The sequence below is a fragment of the Myotis yumanensis genome, unplaced genomic scaffold, assembly GCF_028538775.1.
Source record: "Myotis yumanensis isolate MYYU_CA2020_CCGP unplaced genomic scaffold, mMyoYum1.0.hap1 SCAF_2, whole genome shotgun sequence".
NCBI classification, from domain to species: domain Eukaryota; kingdom Metazoa; phylum Chordata; class Mammalia; order Chiroptera; family Vespertilionidae; genus Myotis; species Myotis yumanensis.
In genome coordinates, this window is record NW_027223753.1 from 150,469,757 (window position 1) to 150,483,385 (window position 13,629).

Below are 13,629 nucleotides of genomic sequence, written 5' to 3' on the forward strand. Positions count from 1 at the left end.
GGTGTTGGGAAAATTGGACAGACATATGCAAGAAAATGAAACTAGACCACCAACTTACACCATACACAAGAATAAACTCAAAATGGATAAAGGACTTAAATGTACGACAGGAAACCATAAAAATTCTAGAAGAATACAAAGGCAACAAAATCTCAGACATATGCCAAAACAATTTCTTCACTGATACAGCTCCTAGGGCAGTTGAAACTAAAGAGAAACTGAACAAATGGGACTACATCAAAATAAAAAGCTTCTGCACAGCAAAAGAAACCATCAACAAAACAACAAGAAAACCCACCTCGTGGGAAAACATATTTGCCAACGTCATATCTGATAAGGGCTTAATCTCCAAAATTTATAGGGAACTCATACAACTTAACAAAAAGAAGATAAACAATCCAATCAAAAAATGGGCAAAGGATCTAAATAGACACCTTTCAAAAGAGGACATTCAGAAAGCCAAGAGACATATGAAAACATGCTCAAAGTCACTAATCATCCGAGAGATGCAAATCAAAACAACAATGAGGTACCATCTCACACCTGTCAGAATGGCCATCATCAACAAATCAACAAACGACAAGTGCTGGAGAGGATGTGGAGAAAAAGGAACACTTGTGCACTGCTGGTGGGAATGCAGACTGGTGCAGCCACTATGGAAGGCAGTATGGAGGTTCCTCAAAAAATTGGAAATGGAACTCCCATTTGACCCTGTGATCCCACTACTAGGAATATATCCCAAGAAACCAGAAACACCTATCAGAAAGGATATATGCACCCAGATGTTCATAGCAGCACAATTCACCATAGCTAAGATCTGGAAACAGCCTAAGTGCCCATCAGTAGATGAATGGATTAGAAAACTGTGGTACATCTACACGATGGAATACTATGCTGCTGTTAAAAAGAAGGAACTCCTACCATTTGCAACATCATGGATGGAACTGGAGAGCATTATGCTAAGTGAAACAAGCCAGTCAATGAAGGAAAAATACCACATGATCTCACTCATTCATGGATAATAAAGACCATTACAAACTTTTGAACAATAATAGATACAGAGGCAGAGCTGCCTCAAACTGATTGTCAAACTGCAGTGGGAAGGCCAGAGAGAGTTGGGGGGCAGGAGGGAGGGGAGTAAGAGATCAACCGAAGGACTTGTATGCATGCATATAAGCATAACTAATGGACATAAGACACTGGGGGGTAAGGGAGGGTAGTGGTTTGTCAAGGGCGGGGGGGGGGGGGGAAGGATACTTATGTAATACCCTTTGTAATACTTTAAGAGGAAAATAAAAATAAAAAAAAATAAAAAAAAAAATAAAGTAGTGTGTAGAGAGAGGAGTTTATAAGATGAAAGTAATGTGTCTGTGTTTATTTTTTTCACTTTAATGTGTAAATAGTATTTAATTTGAAACTTACTTTTTTAAATTTTCTACTTCAGTTGTTTAAGAGGTAGATTGTAGGAATTTAGATGCCAAGAGAAATGATTTTTAGAAACTTAGTATACCTCTGTGTAGAGCAGCCTTATCACTTAATCTTACTCATTGTGGAAAAACTAGTTTGATACCTGTTATGTACACAAATAATAGAACACAAAAGAATGGGAAAGGTTAGTAGCACACCCAAAAGAAAAGCTAATTAAATTTTCTTTCAAGCCAGCAGGTGAGATTTTAGAATCTGTGTACTAATGACATGACAGCTACAAAATAGCAAGCAGATATGTTTAAGAAAATTATATGCATAGACCTAAGATTTTGAGTAACATTGTAGATTAGTCAGACAAGGAAGTTCTAAATTGAGGGTGACGTAATTTTTACCGAACTTTCAGAGCAAGTTAATGAGTAACACATTTTGGTAGAATACCAAAAGACCTGAAAATTTCATTTCAGTGCTAGATTTCAGTTAGAAAAGAAAGTATTCCAAGTGTTAGAGAAGATTTTCTCATCAAATTTAATGAACTCCCCACTCCATCCCATCCTCCAGCTCCTCGTGCTTCCCATCTTGGTACAAGGATCAGGTAACTCTTCATTTTTTTCTCTCTCAAATGCATTCATTTTGGAATCAATGGTGAATAAACACCAGGCTGTACGGTCTTTTTTACTTTTATATAGTTAGGTGACCAGAACAGTATGTTCGGCTCTATGTGTCAATCAGATGTCCAAGTTGTTAGCAACTAGCAAACTGTTTAAGTTGAGCATAATTAAAGCAGCGACTTAGCAAACAGAGAATGAAATAAGGAAATAAGCACTGATTCTGAAGTGAGCCCAAGGAGCTTGAACTAGAGAGGAGACCACAAACCTGCTGGGGGCAAATGAGCTCTTTGCAGGTTAGTTAGTTAGTTAGTTAGTTAGCTAGTTAGCTCTGTGTTACTTCTTGCAGCCCATTTGCCTTTTAAGTTAAGTGTCTGACTTGTTTTTGTGGCTATTTGTGGTCATTAAGAATTTTTTTTATGTTGTCAATTTTGTTATTTCCTTGGTGTGTTTGCTTATCAGTACAAATTGAGGTACTCTTGAGACACATTAAAGACTTAATAAATATTCAGTTATTTTCTAGTCATTTAAAATTATTTGATTAAAGATATTCAACTCAAAACCATGTAAAGTCAGTTTGGTCCATGGTAAAGGCAATGATAAATGTTATGTAGGAATTCAGCAGAGAGAAAGAAATCGTGATAACTTCTGGTTAAGGAGTTTTTCCTGGGGGAAATATCATTTGAATTCAATTAGATGGTTTAATCAAAGGTTGGATGAGGGGTGACATATGATGAGGACAAAAGGAGTGTGACAAGTAGAGGAAACCAGTATGCTCATGTTACTTATCTTTAATTTACTTCAGCACATAAAATGCAAAATGGAGAAGCCTGGTTTTGTCTTCAAGTAACTCAGCCGCTAGTGGGGAAGACAAGAATGTGAACAAATAATGATGAAGTGCATTTTGCAGAGGGTAGATGTAGTCCATTCAATGTGATTGCTGTATAACAGCAGTTTTCAACTGGTGTGCCACAGGAATTTTTAAAACATGCAATACCTGATTATTTAGTCAGGGACACTGACCTCTCTTCCCTTAGATTGTCAAATAAAAATATAACAACAGCCAATAAAATAATAGCCATCTAGTGGGAATGAATCAAAATTGTATCTGTTTCTTTTGTCAGATGGGCAATTTTTAGTACTTGGTTTATGTGTGCCAGTTTATTGAGATTTTCTGAGTTTTTACCTAATATGTTTTTCTATTTAAGGATCCCTTTCAGGATACCACATTATCTTTATTTGACACTAGAGGCCTGGTGCACAAAAATTTGTGCACTCAGGGGGGTCCCTCAGCCCAGCCTGTACCCTCTCTCAGTCTGGGACTCCTTGGGGGATGTCCACCTGCTGGCTTAGGCCTGCCGCTCCCTGGGGGATTGGGCCTAAGCTGGCAGTCAGATATCCCTTTGGCATTCTCTTGGGGGATGTCCACTTGCCAGTGGGGAGCAGGCCTAAGCTGCAGTAGGACATCCTTAGTGCTGCTGAGGAGGCGGGAGAGGCTCCTGCCACCACCTCTGTGCTGGCAGCCATCAACCTGGCTTGTGGCTGAGCAGAGGTCCCCCTGTGGGAGTGCACTGACAACCAGGGGGCAGCTCTTGCATTGAGCATCTGCCCTCTGGTGGTCAGTGTGTGTCATAGTGACCAGTCATTCCCAGTAGTTCTGCTGTTAGAGTCAATTTGCATATCTACACTAATAAAAGAGAAACATGGTAATTAGCATATGACCGCTACCCTTTTCATTGGCTAATCAGTGAGTATATACAAATTAACTGTCAGCCAAGATGGCGGCCGGCAGCCATGCACTGAAGCGAGCAGGGAGGCTCGCTTGCTCCAGTGACTGCAGACTCCAACGTTCCCCGCCTAACTTGCCGGCCTCTCAGCTGCAACTCTAAGCAACTATGTACTATGTTGCAAATAAGAAGCCAAACAAAACCCCAGAAACCGGCTTTCATTCAGCTGGGATTCATCCAGCCAGACCGCAACATTGTATCGATGTTTTCAGCAGTGAGGCCTCAGAGCTAAAACTGGCCCAGAATAAAAAAAAAAAGAAAAGAAAACAAGGAGCGGTTGGGAGCTTCAGTCACTTGCTTCAGGAAAACAGCCCTCAGCCCCTCACCCAGACTGGCCAGGCACCCCAGTGGGGACCCCCACCCTGATCCAGGACAACCTTCAGGGCAAACCAGCCAGCCCCCACCCATGCACCAGGCCACTATTCTATATAGTAAAAGGGTAATATGCCTCCTGGCACCGGGATCAGCGGAGCAGCGAGGCTCCCAGCACCGGGATCAGCGTGACGTGACGGGGGTAGCGCCCAAACCCCCTGATCGCCCTGCGGCTCTGTGAGTGACAGGGGGCGGGGCCACAACCTCCCTATCTGCCCTGCTCTGTTCATGACAGGGGAAGGCACCCCAACCCCCTGATCAGCCCTGCTCTGTGCCTGATAGGGGGGAGCTCCCCAATCCCCTGATTGCCCTGCGGCTCTGTGTTTGACAGGGTGCAGCGCACCAACCCCCTGATCGGCCCTGCTCTGTGTGTGACAGGGTGTGGCGCCCCAACCCCCCTCCCCCAACAGGCCCTGCTCTGTGTGTGACAGGGTAGAGCCATAACCTCTCCATCTGCCCTGCCCCGAGTGTGACAGTGGCGGCGCCCCAACCCCCTGATAGGCCCTGCTCTGTGGGTGACAGGGGGTGGTGCCCCAACTCCCCTATCGGCCCTACTCTGTGAGTGACAGGGGGGAGCTCCTCAACCCCCTGATTGGCCCTGCTCTGAGAGTGACAGGGGGGAGCTCCCCAACCCCCCTGATCGGCCCTGCTCTGTGAGTGACAGGGGGCAGTGCCCCAACCCCCTGATTGGCCCTGCTCTGTGTGTGACAGGGAGCAGCGCCCCAACCCCCTGATTGGCCCTGCTCTGTGCATGACAGGGGTCAGAGCCCAACCCCCTGATCGGCCCTGCTCTGTGGGTGACAGGGGGTGGCACCGCAACCTCCCCATGGACCCTGCCTTGAGTGTGACAGGGGGCGGTGCCCCAACCACCCAATCAGCCCTACCCTGAGCATGACTGAGGGTGGCATCACAACCTCCCAATCCGCCCTGCTCTGTGCATGACGGGGCAGCGCCCCAACTCCCCAATCGGCCCTGCTCTTAGCCCAACCAGGGGCTGCACCTAGGGATTGGGCCTGCCCTCTGCCACCCAGGAGCAGGCCTAAGCCAGCAGGTCGTTATCTCCCGAGGGGGCCCTGACTGAGAGAGGGCACAGGCTGGGCTGGGAGACCCCCCTCCCCACCCAGTGCACAAATTTTTGTGCACCTGGCCTCTAGTCTTTTATTATATAGAATGTCTCCTTAGGCTCCACTTGACTGTGACAGTTTCTCAGAATTTCCCTGTTATTGATGACTGACTGTTTTGAGAGGCACTGGTCAAGTATTTTGTAGAATTACCCTCTATTAGAATTTGTCTGATGCTTGTTTGTTTGATGATTAGACTAGGGTTATGGATTTGGGGGAGGAAGACCAGCACAGGTAAGATGCCATTTTAATTGCATCCTATAAAGTGTACAGACTATCAACTTTTATGTTTCCATAGGAGTTTCAAGTTGCAGTCTTCACTCCTTGGGATTCCCATTCTCTTAAATGAGTTTTTAAAAATAATTAAGGTTCACTTTATGTATTGTAAAGCTCTATACATTTTGACAAATGCATAATGTCACTTATTGGCCATTACAGTTTCATACAGAATTGTTTCATTGTCCTAAAAATCCCCTGTGGTTCACCTTCTCAACCCTACTCCCTGCCTCTGAACCCCTGGGTACCACTGATATTTTTTTGTCTCTATATTTTTACCTTTTCCAGAATGGCATATAATTGGAATCAGAGGGTATGTAGACCTTTTAGACTGGCTTTTTTCACTTAGCAATATGCATTTAAGATTTACCCATGTCTCTTTGTGGTTTGGTAACTCCTTTCTTTTTATGTCTGAATAATATTCTGTTGTACAGACATGCAGTTTGTTTACTCATTCACCTATTGAAGGCATCTTGGTTGCATTCATTTTTTGGTGTGTGGAGGAGAGACTGTTCCAGGGCAGTCTGACTTGCAAGCTGGACCTGGATTAAAAGGAACTCCTTTGAAGACTGTTTTGATATTAATCACTTGTGTTCTAACACAAACCAGCATCCCTCTCCTGCCTTCTGGTACAGGCTGATCCAGAAAACAATCTGGTTGTTCTGACCTGGTCAAGCATGCAAAGCAATTTCCTGTACCTGGTAGCGGTTACAAGCTAGTACACTATTCTCTCCCTGCCCCTTATATAATTCCCTGGTGTCTGCTTAACATCTTCAGAATCCATTTCATCTTGCAGCCACCCAAGATGTGCCCCATAAGTAAGTTGTCCTCTATTAATTACCAGACTGGAGTGGCCCGCCTTTGTTCGGTCTTTCCCTGCCCTCTGCTTAGGAGGTAGATTTTCAGTTTGGGATCTTTCCCTGGGTGACCGTGTACTAACCATTGGTGAGCCAGGCAAGAGACTGAAGAAATGGGCCTTGGAAAAGAGGCATCTGTGGGGGAAATCGTGGGTTGGCCACCCACTTTTATGTGGGGAAGAGTGGCCCATATGTTAGACGTGTGTCGACCACAGTGAGAGTATAGGGCCACCCCCAAAACACCAGCTGGCCTCATGTATTTGTTTGAAGAACTACACATTGCACTATGCAAGCAAGAAAGGAAAGCATATGGCCGCAGCTGTAGTCTAGCCCGTCTATTGGGTGGATTGATTGACTACCCATGCCCAGCTAAAGGCAGAAGTCAGGGTTAGGAAATTGGAGGCAGATCTAGGGGAAACACACCAGTCTCCAGAGAACATCCAAGCTATGGGAAGGACTTGGAACTCAGACAGAGTGAAAGAAAAGGGGGAAATGGGAGAGAGTGCCCAATTTGCAGAACCAGGGGAAATTTTCTGACCATTACACACTAGCTTCCATGGCCATTGATAGCACTGAGGGGGCCAGAGAATTTCTGAGGATTACCATGCATTAGAGTACATTCAGCACCAGTGTCAACTCAACCAAAGTAGTTACCCTGTGTTTATTTCTGGTGTGTTTCCCTTAGATCTGCCTCCAATTTCCTAACCCTGGCTTCTGCCTTTAACTGGGCATCGGCAGTCAATCAACCCACCCATGAGACGGGCTAGCCTATAGCTGCAGCCATGTGCTTTCCTTTCTTGCTACAGAGTGCAATGTGTAGTTCTTCAAACAAATACATGAGGCCAGCTGGTTTTTTCGGGGTGGCCCTATACTCTCACTGTGGTCGACACATGTCTAACATATGGGCCACTCCTCCCCACATAGAAATAGATGGCCAACCCATCTACTTTGTCAGCAGGGAAGAAAGGTCCTGTGAGAATAACCTGAAAGCAAATCTGGCACCATCTTGTTGCCACAGGCACCCCGAAAGGACTTATTGACTGTCAGCCTAATGCAGTGCTAGTGGGGTTATGGAAAGCTTTAAAACCATTGATACCATTGGCTCCCCCAGAAGACACCTCAACAGATTTAGAGGAGCCTTCTGAGATTTCATTTTACATTGATTGGATGCCTCATTGTATTCCATAGGATACATTTATAATACACTTAGATTTTCAAGTTTCAGTCTTCATTCCTTGGGATCCAGTCTCTTAAATGGCTTTTTAAAATTTTGTACAACTAAGGTTCACTGTATGTATTGTAAAACTCTATACATTTTGACAAATGCATAATGTCACTTATTGGCTATTACCCTTTCATACAGAATTGTTTCATTGTCCTAAAAATCCCCTGTGGCTCACCTTCTCAACCCTACTTCTGCTCCTGAACCCCTGGCCCCCGTCCAGTATAGGATGAAGGCTAAGATTGTCCTCAGGTGGAGGCCACGGTGGGCAATCAGAGGCCTCATGAGGAACTCATCATCCATTGGTTCCCCCAGAAATGAACACAGGGTAACTAGTTTGGTTGAGTTGACACTGGTGCTGAATGTACTCTAATATATGGAAATCCTCAGCAATTCCCTGGCCCCTCAGTGCTATCAATGGCTATGGAAGCTAGTATGTAATGGTCAAAAAATTTCCCCTGGTTCTGCAAACTGGGTACTCTCCCCCATTGGCAGTATGTCTTCATCTCCCCAATTCTGGAAAACATATTCAGCATCAATATCTTGCAAGGCCAGACTTTATAAACCTGTATTGGGGATTCTGCCTATGACTAGAATTAATTACATCAGAGAGCAATGCCAATTGGGAGGCAGTTCGTTTGCCACCAGAGGGAAAAGTGGTGACAGTTAAACATGATCACCTGGAACACATAAGGAAATAGGGAAAACTATCCAAGAACTCCCCCAAGTGAGGCATTGTGCATCCTGCACACAGGGCCTTTAACAGCCCAAGGGGCTCTTGAAAAATGACAATAAATTACAAGGAGCTCAATAGGGTAGTGCCCCTTATTCATGTGGCTGTGCCTAATATTGCCACTATAGTAGGTGGTCCTAGGAACATATCATGCTGTGCGGGACCTAGCCAATGCTTTTTTTTTTTCCATACCCCCAGCTGTTGGGCCCCAATATCAATTTGCCTTTACCTGGGAGGAGCAATGATGGGCTTTCCTCACCACATCCTGTGAGGTGGTGGCTGGGGATTTGTCATTGTTTTCTTTCCCAGCCCCAGTGAAATGGGCCCATTACATTGATGATATAAAACCCTGCAGGCCTTGCTGGACCACCTACAGGAGAGGGGCTGGGCAGTGAATCTGGAAAAAACCCAAGGATCAGGAACTGTAGTAAAGTTCTTGGGAGTCATTCAGTTGGGTGAGATCCAGGTTGTGCTTGAGGCTAAAATAGATAAAGTATGAGCCTACCTCATACCAAAAAATGTGAGAAAGGTACAAGCTTCTGTGGGATTTGGTGATACTGGTGAACATTTACACCTCATTTATCACAATAGCTTTATCCTTTATACCCTTTAGTTACAAAGAGAGAGACATTCATGGGACCGGGGTCAGAACAGCATACCACCTTCAAGAAAAAAACAAACACAAAAACAAACCTGGTCAAACAGATCAAAGCCCTTGGAATCTCACACATGGATTACCATTTCAATTAGGTTTGGTTACCCCAGGAGACATGAGATGGACATTATAGAAAATAGTGCCCTTTGGGTTCTGATCCCAACTATGGAAAGGGGAAGAGAACAGAAATATCTCCGCAGAACAGCAACATCTGGCAGTTTACACAGCGCTCCTGCAGGTGGAGCCACTTACCAGGGAACTGTTGGTTACATTAAGAATGTGCCTTTCCATCAAGAGCTGGGTCATGTCCCACCAGGCTGGCTCTGCCAGGGGAGACTCCCACACAGACTACATGGCAGGCCTGTTTGCAGCAGAGGAGTGCTCTGTCAAATAGTATTCTATCTTTAGAGATGAAGCAACTGCTAAGTCCTCTTGAATATGTAGAGCCTCCAAATGCTACTGCTCTTATCCCTGTGCCCCTCCTTTCAACTTGTAAAGAAGGAATAGGGGGAATTCTGCTGGATCCTGGTACACTGATGGCTCTGTTTGCCCGATGTCAGTTGCCAATTAACCGTCCCCTGATACTATCTGGATGGAAACATGGACAAACCACAGTAGCCATTGGGCTGAATTAAGAGCTGTCTGATTAGTCCCTTACACACGAACCCGGGTTTTGTACACTGACCGCTGGGCTGTGTTAAATAGAGTGACCCTGTGGGTCGGGTGATGTTAGACAGAGAAGGGGTGGATGATTATGAACAAACCTTTATGGGGACAAGAGATGTGGGAAAATATTTGGGCTGCCCACAAGAGCCTGAGGGAGGCAGATCTCATTGTTTTCTATGACCTTCCTCGGAGGGCATCCACACCCCCAGAAAGTGCATGCTTTGGCAAAAATAGGTGCGTTAGCTACTGACCTGTCAGTTGACATGACAGATTCGGAAGAATAGGCATTGGAGTGCCTGAGTGAGATGGTACATGACTAAGGAAGCAGGGCTGCCTTTAAAATGCAGTGATCTGGTTAATGCAGTTGCATCCTGTCCTGTCTGTTCCAAACAGTGCCCTATCAGTGGTTGGCAAACTGCGGCTCTGCAAACCATGGCTCGTGAGCCACATGCGGCTCTTTGGCCCCTTCAGTGTGGCTCTTCCACAAAATACCGGCTCTTCCACAAAATACCAACTTCTGCTCATGGGCCACGAAGTTTCAATCACACTGTACGTGCGCACCCGCACGTGGTATTTTGTGGAAGAGCCACACTCAAGGGGCCAAAGAGCCGCATGTGGCTCGCAAGCCGTGGTTTGCCGACCACGGCCCTAGATGACTGCCACGGGGATCCAGGGCCACCCACTGAAGTGCCCAACTGGTAAGGGGTGAGCAAAAGGACATAGCCTTCTTCAACTGAGGCTCCAAATGTGCTCTGGTGTGTGCCGACAAAGCCTCCGGTTTAACACAAGCCTTTCCATGTAAGCCAACTGATCAAGCTGCTGCTACAAAGGGACTAGAACAATTAAGTGCTATGTATGGGTACCCCTGTCAAATAGATAGCGACTGGGGGGGGGGGGGGGGGTCACACTTCAAAGGGCATGATGCATAGGAATGGGCAAAAGAACATGTTTTTAAATGGAAATTCCACCTCTCACATAACCCACAGACAGCTGAGTTGATGGAACAGGAAAATGGTATTCTAACAACAGGTAAAAATTACTAACTGGAAAAATTACTAACACCCGGTAGACAAAGATACTTTCCCAGGCGTGTACACATTTAAATAATCAACTGATGGGGCCTATTGCCCTATATGCCAGATTAGGAACTCAGGCTGAGACACCCAATACGGTCAAGATATGGAAAACAAAGGACACAGCAAAAGTCCAGACACTGGCACTGGATGAATGATCTCTGATACTGAGCATGCCAAGCCCTACTGTCCCTGGAAAGGGGACTGTTTTCTGGAATCTGTAATAGGACATCTCACTAGGATGCATCGTTTGCTTCACGCCCATGGTGGGGAGGAACTGCTCAGTCTCTGGTGGGATCCTGTCATTCTAATGTAATCAGGACCTGTGGAAACATGGGATAGGTGGACTTGGATATGCACCACTGGAAGAGAGAAGGTAGGGGTCCTAGTCTAGCATATTCCCCTGCCTATTCACCTCTTAGGCTCAATAGTGCCACCTCCCCTCGCCAACATAACATGGTTTACACAGCCTGGCCAGATTCCTAAAGCTCGGGCCACATTAACATCTGAAGACCAGGCTACAAGTGTAATTCTTATAGAAGGAGAAAATCTCCCATTCAAGTCCCTACAAGTATTTGTCTTTCCAACCTTAGACTGGCGTGACTGTGGTATCTCATTACGGATGGGGAATTTGATGGAAACGTCTTCTTGCAATGGGCTCATTCTTGGAAGATGCAATCATCCCCATAGGAACCCTGACTAAGTTTACTCAACAAACTCTCAGTGATAGTCCACAGTCCGTCCTTGTGAAATACTGAAATGTCACTGAGAAAAGCTGTTCTACAAAGTAGGATGGTGTGGGGGAAGCACAGGACTTGGTTGGAATGTCCATAAGGAGGATTCTCTGAAAGGTCGGTGTGTGTGTGGGGGGGGGCGGGGGGGGGGGGCGGGCTCTGCAGGGACTTGCTGAAGGCAGCAGCCCCTACCTTGACTTTTCCAAACAAGTCTGATCCCCCAGGGGTGTTTTGCTAGAATCTCTGTGTAGTCTTTAAAGATCCGACCTTGAGGAAGCATATCCTTTCCCAAGGATACTTACCTTGCTGATTGTACCTAGAGGTTAATTTTAGTTCAAGCTGTTATGACAATAAAAACTTAAGGAGGCAGGCGAACAGGTTTACTTGGTGGCAATAGCCAAGTAGTGCCTTAGCCCTCTCTTTTACAGAAATGTGTGTTAGAGTAATCTGTTCCTCCATTGCTCAGGGTCTGCCAGTCAGCCCCGGCAGGATGGCCTTAGGTATCGTTACAGATTCACAAGGGGGCTCCTGTGCCATCATCCAAACTAAATGTTGTTTTTACACCAGATGAATGCACTCATAGCTCTTCTTTGTTTACACATGAAAACCCAAGTAAATGCCGTAAGTGACCCAACCCCCAAGCCAAGCTGACTACTAAACACACAGGTTTGGGTCTTTGGGAACATGGTAAAAAAAATCATTACTAATACTTGGACTGCTCCTCTCAATTTGTCTATTTTCTTGCATGTGTCTGTATTTCTGGGGCCAAATATGTCTCCAATGCAGTCAACTGGCAACACAGCAAGCTGTCTCCCTGCTACTGAAGCCCCTGCTGACTGCTTAGGGTACCTGACAAAGGAGGGGGCATGTGAAATTCTAAGAGCTGGTCAAGAGGGGTGGGGTGCGAAGGAAGTCTGCTTGGGTCCCACAAGCTGGACCCAGTCAAAAGGGACAATGTTCATCATGAAACTCACTTGAAGACTGTTTTGATCTTAATCACCACGTATTTTGACACAAACCAGCGCCCGTCTTCTGCCTCCTGGTACAAGCTTGATCTGGAAACATTCTCATTGCCCTGAGCTGGCCAAGCATGTAAAGCAATTTCCCGCACCTGATATCAGTCACATACTTGTACACATGACTATCCCTATACTTCCCCAATATGATTCTCTGGTGCATGCTAAGTGGTTCAAGGAGCCATTTCACTTTGCAGCCTCCCTTAATAAACTCTATTAATTATTACCAGGCTGGAGTGGCCAGCTTCTTTCTTTTGTATTTCCCTGTCATCCACTCATGGAAGTACATTTTCAGTGCCAGGATCTTCCCCTGGGTCTGCAGGCACTAACAAGGTGATTATTAATAAGGCTGCTATAAACATTTGTATGTAGGTATGTTTTATCCCTCTGCCCATTTTTTATAATTTTTAATTTTTTTGTTGTTGTCAGTATTACAGATGTCCCAATTTCCCTATTTTATACCCCTCCACCCAACTCCCACCCCACCCCAGACCTTCTCCACACTATTATCTGTGTCCATTGGTTATGCAATTCTATATAATAAAAGCCTAATATGCTAAGTGTCTGACCGTTAGTTTGACCATTTGACCAGTTGCTATAATGTGCACTGATCACCAGGGGGCAGACACTCTGACTGGTAGGTTAGCTTGCTGCTTGGGTCCAGCCTATTGAAACTGGATGAGATGGCCCCAATCGGCACTGATGGCCCCATCAGGACTGGGTGAGATCCCTGCAGGCCAGGCCGAGGGACTCCAGAGGTGCATGAATCCATGCACCGGGCCTCTAGTATGCATATATGATCTTTGGTTAATCTCTTCCTGTCCTATCCCCACACCCCACAATGAGATCTGTTATTCTGTTCAATACATCCATGCCTCTGGACCTATTTTGTTCATCAGTTTATTTTGTTTATTAGATTCCACATATAAGTGAAATCATGTGATACTTGTCTTTCTCTAACTTGCTTATTTCACTTAGCATAATAGTCTCCAAGTCCATCTATGCTGTCCCAAATGGTAAGAGCTTCTTTTTACTGCTGTATAGTATTCCATGGTATAAATGCATCACAGCTTTTTTTTATCCA

At 45.4% G+C, this 13,629-nt stretch overlaps 1 protein-coding gene across 2 annotated transcripts in view; it reads left to right on the forward strand.

Moving 5' to 3' along the window:
- Positions 1-1,722: 1,722 nt before the first annotated feature.
- LOC139003831 (OX-2 membrane glycoprotein-like) overlaps positions 1,723-13,629 on the forward strand; it is a 33,917-nt gene continuing 22,010 nt past the window's right edge. For both annotated transcript variants that reach the window (XR_011470304.1, XM_070406171.1), the window contains exon 1: positions 1,723-2,020. Coding sequence is in view for 1 of the 2 variants with exons in the window: in XM_070406171.1 (XP_070262272.1) it covers positions 1,957-2,020 (64 nt within the window). In the remaining variant the exon portion in view is untranslated. The remainder of the gene's footprint in view (positions 2,021-13,629) is intronic.